This window comes from Coffea eugenioides, chromosome 7 (genome assembly GCF_003713205.1).
Source record: "Coffea eugenioides isolate CCC68of chromosome 7, Ceug_1.0, whole genome shotgun sequence".
Lineage (NCBI taxonomy): Eukaryota > Viridiplantae > Streptophyta > Magnoliopsida > Gentianales > Rubiaceae > Coffea > Coffea eugenioides.
The window spans coordinates 13,261,390-13,271,478 of NC_040041.1; the positions used below are offsets into that span (position 1 = coordinate 13,261,390).

General features: G+C 35.0%; 1 protein-coding gene across 1 annotated transcript; it reads right to left on the reverse strand.

Annotated features, from left to right (window-relative positions):
* Positions 1-2,342: 2,342 nt before the first annotated feature.
* Positions 2,343-4,796, reverse strand: LOC113777578 (magnesium-chelatase subunit ChlI, chloroplastic-like). The gene is made up of 3 exons (XM_027322710.1): positions 4,504-4,796; positions 4,079-4,197; positions 2,343-3,676 (listed from the first exon to the last, which is right to left on the reverse strand). The coding sequence occupies exons 1-3, from the start codon at positions 4,619-4,621 to the stop codon at positions 2,624-2,626; spliced, it is 1,290 nt and encodes a 429-aa protein (XP_027178511.1). The 5' UTR covers positions 4,622-4,796; the 3' UTR covers positions 2,343-2,623.
* Positions 4,797-10,089: the final 5,293 nt, after the last annotated feature.

The window sequence follows — 10,089 nt, forward strand, 5'->3', positions numbered from 1 at the left end:
TTTTTGTAGTTAATGCTTGTGCTATCAAATGTTGGTATACATAAAAATGATATTACCGTTTGAAAAAAAAAAAAAAAAAAAGAGGAAAAGCATAGAAGACACCTACATGCTCCTGGATCAAGTCCTTATGGAAAAAAAATGGTGCAACCTTGTGCTGGGGATAAATTCTTTTAACACCACTTGTCCAATGGATTAACTGGAATCTTACAAAGGCTGACATTTGGTTGTCGGAAAGATATTTTCTGGACACTACTTTTTTCAACAACGCCTGGATTGCTAGGAATTGGATAGTATTTGAGAACTCAAAGTCAAAACTCCAAACTCAAGCAGATCAGCTCATGCTACAAGCTTTATAGATACAGGAAAATGATATCTGCTAAGAACATACATGGGAAACAAGGGGATTAAAATACATTAGTTGACAGCATTGCCTCAAGGTTGGGTCAAGATTAACGTCGACGACGGAGCTGGTTCAGGAAATCCAGCGAGGGCGAGCACAGGAGGCTTGATTAAGGATGACTATGGGAGATGGCTGTCAGGATTCACGTCAAACATTGGACAAGCCAGCAACGTGGCTGCTGAGATTTGGGCAATGTTCCATGGCCTGAAATTAGCATAGGAAAGAGGTTATAGAAAAGTTATGGTTGAATCAGACTCGCAAGTTGGTCTAGAATTGATAAAGATCCCGCAGCAGAGTCCGCATAACAACATCATTATGCTAATCCGAGACTGGATGAAGAAGGATTGGGACTTGGGAGGGCAATGCAACCAAAACCTAGAGAGAAGGAAATTTCTGTGCGGACCTTCTAGCGAAGATGGAACTGAATGTGGACGCTAGAATAGTTGTGGTTGATCACCCCCGGAGCCTCTAACAAGTCTGCTTAGCCAAGACATCCAAGAGGTATCTACCCCAAGATTTGTAAACGTGTAAGGAAGGGCAGTTCCTCCCTGAAAACCAGTTGGCTCCGCCACCGGCTAAAGTCCGGGAAACATATGAGCAGAAAATCTGTGAATATAAAGGTTAGCCATTTGCATGTAATCAAGGGGAAAGATGCAATGCAACATGATAGAAGGAGGACGCCAGATCCCTTAAAAAAAATATTGAGGCTACTAGACTTTCACAATTTGGGTTACAATCACAAGTTGGGCACAGACAAAATTTTTTATCACCACCACCTTAAATCAAGTGCAGCGTTTTGTGGGCATTAAGTCCATCTGAAAAAGGACCTGACCATTACAGCATTGACTGGTTTCTCATGACATGAAATTAACAACTTGTCCAGGAATGCCTTTGGAAAGAGTTATTCCACCATATTGCTACACTTTCTGGAATAGAAATCTTTCTCAAAGACAATCTCCCATAAATGTCTCTATTTTGACATCAAACGTAAAAATGGAATGTCAGTTATAACACTGGCAAAAAGATGCAGTACTATTATATGTTTCTGGAGACAAAGAAGCAATACAACTGTTACACATGGAAATTATTTTGTTTCTCAATGTACTGTTTTATATTAAATCGCGACATTTTCAGAACGTCCATCATTAGAAATTTTGCAGCATAGATAGCTCTTTCTTTTCCAAGTCAAAGAACTTAGGAACATGTTCCTCAGCATAACATCCGTCTTGCCTTCTTTTCTAGTTCTAGAACAAGGTTTGATTAATCCCCCATTGCCCTCTTCTCTTTCGAACTTCCTTCTTCCTCCACCCTTTCTATATATGGAAATTACAAAACAGAAGCAGCACCAACTAGGATAGAATTCTTGATAATTGTTGTAGACATTTCCAAGGGACAATTCAAAGGTAGGATCTTCCCATTTGAATTATGCATGGTAGAACTTTAAAGATGTAATAAGTTTCACGGGTAAACATTATTATCCGTGTAATTGTGTTTATAAGTACATTTATCTTGTTAATATTTACATCTGCTCTATTAGTTCCTACATCATTTTATACATTCAAAACTGGTAATTCATGAAGCGCTGAGTCCTCACCAACTATATCACTTGACCAGGTGCTTGCTCCAAAAGAACTTGCAGCATCTTCTGTCACTTTGATTAATACAGCACTAATGGTGTAAGCTGGGAAGAGAATCATCTGCCGATAATGTCCCCTGCACCATCATTTCCTCGATAAGGCAAGATTTAGTTTACCATATTGACAACTTTATGCCCAAAAAATCTCTAGGTGACAACATAAAAGAAAGCAAAAAAAACAAGGCCTTCAGCAAATCTACAAAGCTATTTTTGATCTTTAAACATTTTCACAACCAGAGTGAAGGTAACAATACCACATTTTCAAATCATGCTTTTTGATTTTCGTTACAGCCTGACTGAAGTATCTGTAGAGCACAAACCATTGCAAATAACAAAAAAGATTAATAAGTATCAGATACATGGTAATATGAGGTATAAAAATTAAAAACCTGCTTCAATGACATTTTCTTCAACTTAAACTTGAACAACTCTAGAAGGAGCCTCACAAATCATTTATCGTGGGATAAAGCCACTATAGAAACAGCTTGGCTTTTCATCCTCCGCAAGGGAACATTTCAGGAAAAAGAATGCAACAACCGGTCTACACAATACAACAAAAACTACAACAAAGGGGTCCTATAACTCCCTCAGCTAAAAACCTCGTAGAACTTCTCAATGACAAGTAATCCAGAGTCGATTGACTCCAAGGGGTCCTTTCGGAGACGGTGTCTCAAGCAATTTGGGATGACTGTGGCAATTTCCTCTGCAGTAACTTTCTCTCTTCCTTTGAGAGCAGCCAATGCTCTTGCCCCCCTATTTGTAACTATATCTCCTCTCAATCCATCGACATTCAGTTCAGCACAGACCTTTGATATTTTAACACGCAGATCATGATCAATTGTAACGGCAGAAAGAGAGCTCCTTGCTGAAGAAATTTGCTGCTGGAGCTTTTCTTGCTCTGCCTTGTAAGATTCTCTGAACTCTTTAGGATTTCTATCGAAACGAGCTCTCTCTTCGACAATCTTCACCCTGAGTTCTGCATCTTTCACAGTACTCACTTGTGCATGCATCCCAAACCGATCAAGAAGCTGTGGTCTAAGTTCACCTTCTTCTGGATTTCCTGAACCAATAAGAATAAATCGAGCTGGATGTGAAATTGAAATTCCCTCCCTTTCAACAGTATTCCATCCAGAAGCAGCGGAATCCAAAAGAACATCCACTAAATGGTCATCAAGAAGATTAACCTCATCAACATATAGAATTCCTCTATTAGATTTTGCTAGAAGACCTGGCTCAAATGCCTTTACACCTTCTGTAAGAGCCTTCTCGATATCAATTGTTCCACAGACTCTATCTTCTGTGGCACCTAATGGCAAATCAACCATGTTGATTTTGGTTAATGTAATTGACAGCTCCTCACCTTTAGAGATTTTCTCTCGGACTTCAATACCCATCAGGTCTGGATCATTTGGATCCGAATTGTATGGATCACCAGCAACAACTTTAATTTCAGGAAGTAAATCCACCAATGACCTAACTGTTGTTGACTTCCCTGTTCCTCTATCACCCATTATCATTACACCGCCAATTTTAGGATCGATCACATTTAACAAGAGGCATAATTTCATCTCATCTTGTCCAACTATAGCAGAAAATGGATAGACTGGTCTTTGGCTTTCAGTTGAAACAAGCCTCTTAGCCTGAAATTGAAACAATTCCAGACATCAATGACAAAATTCAACATCAAGAAACTCCTACTTCATAATTCACAATCTTATATCTTTTTCTGATTGAAGCTCATGCCTTAGCCATTTAGGCTATTGTTTTCAACAAAATCCCTCCTCAAGGAAAAACACCCGAGATTTAAACTGTTATTCACAACTTATAAACATGAATTATCCTATAAATCTGAAAGTATTCATCAATATGATTATTAACTTTTCCAACATGCCAAGAATCCTATCTGCAAAATCAATTAAACAATCAAATTAAATAAAATTACGCAGCTTTGTAGTTAAACAAGAGCATTGACACAAAGAGGACATCCCAAATTAGAATTGCAATCCCACTACCAACCACATCAACAAAATTAAGTAATGTACCTGCTCTTGAGCAGGGCCAGTTTCAGTGGCAACATTGGAAACTGAAACTTGGAATTGGGACCTTCTCTTCCTTACTTTAACTCCAATACCTCCATAGAATTTCCTTCCTTGGCCAAACCCTGAAACAAAGAAAAATATCATTCCCAACCCACCCACCAATTTAACAAAAACCCAAAAACCCCAGAAATTTCCTGCCCTGTTCTTCACATACTAATCCCTACTAAACTCTCTAAAAACTAAGCAATATTGTCAACTTGAAACATCAAAAAACCATCAATACTGAACTGGGTCGATGGAAAATTTCATTCATAACCTCAATTCCAACTAGAATTATCAATACAAGTACTCAACAGCTACCCAAGCAAAAAGCCCTTATCAACATTTGCAGAAATACTGAAAAATTCACATTAATAACATATTGCTACCTGGAATTGGAGAGAAAGACGGAAGTGAGGACGTGGTTGAGTAAGAAGAAAGGGATCTAGAAGCTAACATTGCCACTATTGAAGAAGAAGAAGCAGAAGTCCCCAATACTGTAGCCATGTCCACTGAAGTTCTCCTTTTCTGTGTCTTCTCCTGTTTCTTCAAAACTTTCGTGGGTTCTTTGCCTTCGGACTTAGCAGCATTTGTGTGATGATTGGTTAAAGTGACTGGTCTGGTTATGGCCTATGGGTCCTCACTTACTGCGGGTTGGAGGTGTGGATAAGAAGATAGATTTTGCTATGCGTTGCTCCACAGTCCACACCTTGGGTACTTTAGCAATTTAAGCCTATGTTTACATTTCTTTCTTTTTTTCCTTATTTTGTTTTGAATTTTGCCCTCGAGATTACACTCAGATATGGTATTATTTGAAATATTATTGAAATAATTATTATAATATTTTTTATGATGTAATATATATGAAATAAAAATAATTAAAAATATAAAAATATGCGCTAAAAGATGTGTTTATAATGTAAATAAAATAATAGTTGAGATAATTCTGTATCCAAGCACAAACACATTTTCTCCAACTTCACTTACAATTTTCATATTAAAAATAGTAAAATTGTGCACAATAAATCAAGAACAAGTTTGAAATATCTTAGCAATATGACCACATTACTATTAGAAAACATCTATGCTTTAATTATTAGCTTAGCTTAGATGAATAAGTTGAATTTGTTTAATGCTTTAAAGAGCTAGCATACTCGTTTTTCAAAAGAAAAAAAAAAAAAAAGAGCTAGCATACTCCTCTTTGGGATTGGAGACCAAATAGGTTTGGATTGCGGTTTATTTGTCAAAATATATTTGCTTACATCATTATTACAATTTCCAACGCACTTTTTTATCTTCTCAATTACCTTTTTATCTCACATACATCACATCACAAAAAGTGCTACAGTAAAAATATTTCTAATAATTCACAATCCAAACAAACCTCCGGGTTTCATGAGGTCTACTTCTATTACTACAATTCTCCTAGCTGTTTAAGGTAAATGGCAATAATGACATTCATGCGATCAAACCATACTCCTATTTGGACTATAATAAGTGTATAACTATACCTTCCCATAAAATGAAAAATTAATAACTTATAAATGTACTCTCATCTCTTTAAATGTTGTTATGCAGTGCGAATTAGGAATTAGTTTTTAGAAATGCAAAAATATATTTAAGTGTGTGCTTGATAAATTGGATGTAAGTTTAAGGGGCAATTTGATAATATTTATATTTTTCCATTTTTGTTCTTTGCTACAAGCAAAAACAAAACACTTGTTTTGTTCTTAAGGAAAAGGAAACATAAATGTGTTTTAGACACTAATACCATTGTAAATACAAATTTGTAATTACATTTGATTGCGAAATTACCATACGTTGTGTGAGATAAAATAGGAATTAGGTTTAAAGTTAATGCAATGTCAAAATTAGCATATAGTAATTAAAAATGAGTTTGGTTTGAGGCAAGTTAAGCTGAACCTAAATACTAGGCTCGATCCAAATAATAATAAATATTAGGTCAACTAGTTGATTTGTTTAATAAATATACATGTTCGAAATAAATGAAACTATATGAAACATTGTGTATTTTTTAATTAAATAGTCTATAATTAAAAATTAATATATATAATAAATACATAAATTTACTATTTTTTTCTTATATGTAATATAAAAAATCTTAAAATCTTAAAATATATAAGGTTGTTCAAGGAAATTCAAGTCGACAATTCTCGACCCAAAATTTATTTTAAAAGAATGAATTGAAATGAGACCTTACATGTGTGAGCTTTAGATGGGTCGAATTTGGACCATCAAATGAGAACTTTTCCTTTGTATTAAGGTCAAGTTTATCAAAAGCTAACTATGGACCTGTTTGGAATTGCCGTAGTTTATTGAAAAATGCTTTTGCAATAAATCTTTTAATAAAAGTACTTATTAATTGCTTAAATGCTTTTAAGTATGCTTGAGGGTACTCACCTCGGCCACCACTGCATTGCCGAGGTGAACCCAGTTCGTCCTCCACACAAGCGCGGCCATGTCCTGCACACGACCCTTGCTGCCTGGATGACCTCTTGGCCCCCACCTCGGCTGCACGCTGATGATGTCAACGCGCCTGACATCACACGGGACCAGTGCTTTATCTGAAAAGCACCTGATGCTCTTAATGGCTACTACGCAAGGTTCCCCGTCATCATGTCCAGGCGGTTACAGTGTCAGAATCAGACCTCCTGGCAGGGAACAGAGCCGTAATGACCAGGACATGGGTCCCACCAGCATGAACCCTCCGTCCTACCTTCCACTCCCGCGCTATAAATACCCCTCATGTACTCCCAACAAGTAAGCATGCTGTTCATTCACACATACTATTATTTCTCTCGTTCTCATACTAACTTGATCGTCGGAGTGATCCCAGGGGAGAAGCCCCGCCATCCACTTCGGATAAGTGAATTCACCTCACCGCATAGGAGGGAGAACTGATTTAGGTCGGTCCAACTACCCACCGAAAATCACCTCTTCAATGCTATTTGGAGACATAGTTCAATAAGTGCTTACTATATTGGATAATACATGATCTGAAAATTTTAAATGTATTTATTGTTATAAAACTAATAAAATAAGGTACTATAATATCAAGTGAAATATTGGAGAAAGAAGTAGAGAAAGAAGTGGAGCAATGAAGAGTGATATTCTTATTATTCCAACTAATACAAAAGTTCATTCCAAAGGGTGTCAATGTACCTCTATATATAGGTACTACAAGATTAAAGGAACATCAATCCTATTAAACACCCACTATTACAAGAATATGAAGAAACCTATGAAACGGTTCTTCCACTACATGAATAGATTTATGGATTGTAACTTCTGTACATAATGTATCCATAAATCAAGAATTAATCCTCTTGGGAATACAAAGGGACATCCATACTTTTAATTGTTTCATAACACTCCCCCTTGGATGTCCATTACACAAAGAATATGCCTCGTTAAAACCTTACTAGGGAAAAACCCATCGGGACAAAAATCCTAGTGAAGGAAAAAGAGTACACTATTCTTGTGTATTAATTTCTCCCCCTGATGCAAACATCATTTGAGATCTTTTAATCGTCGCATTTCAATATGCTTCACCAATTGCACTGAGATATGGTACTTCAGGACCAAGTATCTCTCCATCTTCCTCTCGCGGTCTAAAAGAATCTTTATTAGGATCTAATGATCTGACGATCATTGGAGTACTTAATATATGTGTCTTATCCATATAAAACCGCTTTAATACCTTCCGGGTATATGCAGTTTGGTGGACAAAAATTTCACTTTTTAAATGCTCAATTTGTAAATCAAGGTAGAATTTTGTTTTTCCAAAATTCTTGATCTCAAAATCTTTCTTCAAATATTCAACATTATTTTGAATCTCTTCAGGAGTTCCAATCAAATTTAGATCATCAATATATATAACAATGATCACAAAATTTGATCCATTTTTCTTGGTAAAAACATATGGACATATTGGATCATTTGTATAACCTTCTTTAACTAAACATTCATTGAAGCGGTTATACCACATATGTCCAGATTGTTTTAGGTCATACAAAGACCTTTGTAATTTAATAGAATAAATATCTTTAAAAGTTGATTTGCATGCTTCAGGCATGTTGAATCCTTCGGGGATTCTCATATAAATATTATTTTCAAGATTTTCATATAAATATGCAGTAACAACGTCCATTAGACGCATATCTAATTTTTCATGTACTGCAAAACTCACAAGATATCTAAATGTGATAACATCCACTATAGGTGAATACATTTCATCATAATCAAATCCAGACCTTTGTGAAAATCCTTGGACTACAAGTCTTGCTTTATACCTCACAATTTCCTTTTTCTCATTTCTCTTTATCACAATTACCCATTTATATTCTATTGGTTTTACACATTCAAGTGTTTGGACTACAGGTCCAAAAATTTTTCTTTTAACCAATAAATCCAATTTAGATTTGATCGTATCTTTCCACTTTGAACAATTATTTCTATACCGACATTCATCAACCGATTTAGATTCATGATCCTCATCAACTTCTATAATATCAAGTGCTACATTTCATTAGGTTCCAATAAATTTTTTTTTTTTTTTTATGATTTCATTCTCTTCAGGAGCAACCTCTTCAAGAGGTTGAATTTTGTCATGACGTTTAATCTCCAGAGATATTTCAAATCAATTTATACTTTGTTTAGGTAGGCCGGCCTTAAATTTATTTGTAGCACTCGTGCATGTCCTTCAGGGACATCAATTTTAGCTAGAGTATTTCCTGCAGGAATAGTTGATTTAATGACTCTTCTCGAGTCAATAAATATAACTTTCTACAAATGAAGAATTTCTTGAACTTCTAGTTCACATTATTTTGTATGAGGATCGAGGAAATTCAATTTTTCAGGTGATTTCCTTTCGGTTGATTTTTTCCTCCCCCTAATGTCGGGAATCGTAACTCATCAAAATAAATAAATCATTTAATAGATCACCCATCAAATATTTTACGATATTTAATCGTAAAAAGTGATTCATACCCGACATAAATTTTAAATTCTTTTGGAGCCATATATAATATAAAAGGGGTATGTATAAATACTTGTCGGCTCTCAAATATTCTCACTTTTGTCAAATCATATATCCATTGGGATCAGTAAACTTCTGGTTTACTGCAGGTGAAAATAATAAATCAAATGAGAATGAAAACAACTATATTGATAACCATTTCTCTCTCGAATGGTTATTATGATATAATTAACCTTTATCTCATTTGATTTCTAAACATGATCTCTATTATTGTCTCATTTAATGTCTCAATTTGATATCCATTTCAACGGATATTCAAATTCAATAAATTTTTCAAGACATGGTAAAAAGTAGTGCTTTATTTATGATAAACTTTTCTCCTACAGGGAGAAATATAGTAGTGGCTCTTCTGGAGTTTTCAATCAGTTAAACACTACCACTGATTGTGTTTGTCTCTCTCATTGGAATATAGTGTATATAGTAGCACTTATTAATGAGACACATATCATTGTCATCATAATTCTTATGGGACAAATATCATCACCATAATCCTTTGATCCCAAATGTTTAACATTCATTTCTTCTTCAGGAAGAAAAGTCAATTACTATCATAAATTAAATTAAGCATCATACACCTTCAGGGTGTTTAAAGAAATTGGCCATGTGAAGATGCTATTATAATTTTGATTCCTCATATGTACTTCGATACATTTATCTTCAGGATTCATACTTTCTTGTCCTTATCATTATTATCCCACTTTAAGTGGTAACTTTTTCTCTTGTCATGGTAAAATATATATTTACCAGAATCATAGTCATGGCAACAACCATAACTAATAAATTGAAATTTAGTCGCATTCACTTCTGGGAATGGACTAGAATTAGCATGCAATAAGTACAAAATACTTCTCAAAATTTCTCTTAATATTGTTACTACAGGAGCATATTCGAGAAATTAATTGTGGAGAATATCATT

Excerpts from the sequence above, each read along its gene's own strand:
- LOC113777578 (XM_027322710.1), bottom strand. The coding sequence starts at position 4,621 with ATGGCTACAGTATTGGGGACTTCTGCTTCTTCTTCTTCAATAGTGGCA. Across the intron at positions 4,198-4,503 it reads GTCTTTCTCTCCAATTCCAG|GGTTTGGCCAAGGAAGGAAA; the intron begins GTAGCAATATGT and ends TCTTTGTTTCAG. Across the intron at positions 3,677-4,078 it reads CTGGCCCTGCTCAAGAGCAG|GCTAAGAGGCTTGTTTCAAC; the intron begins GTACATTACTTA and ends TTTCAATTTCAG.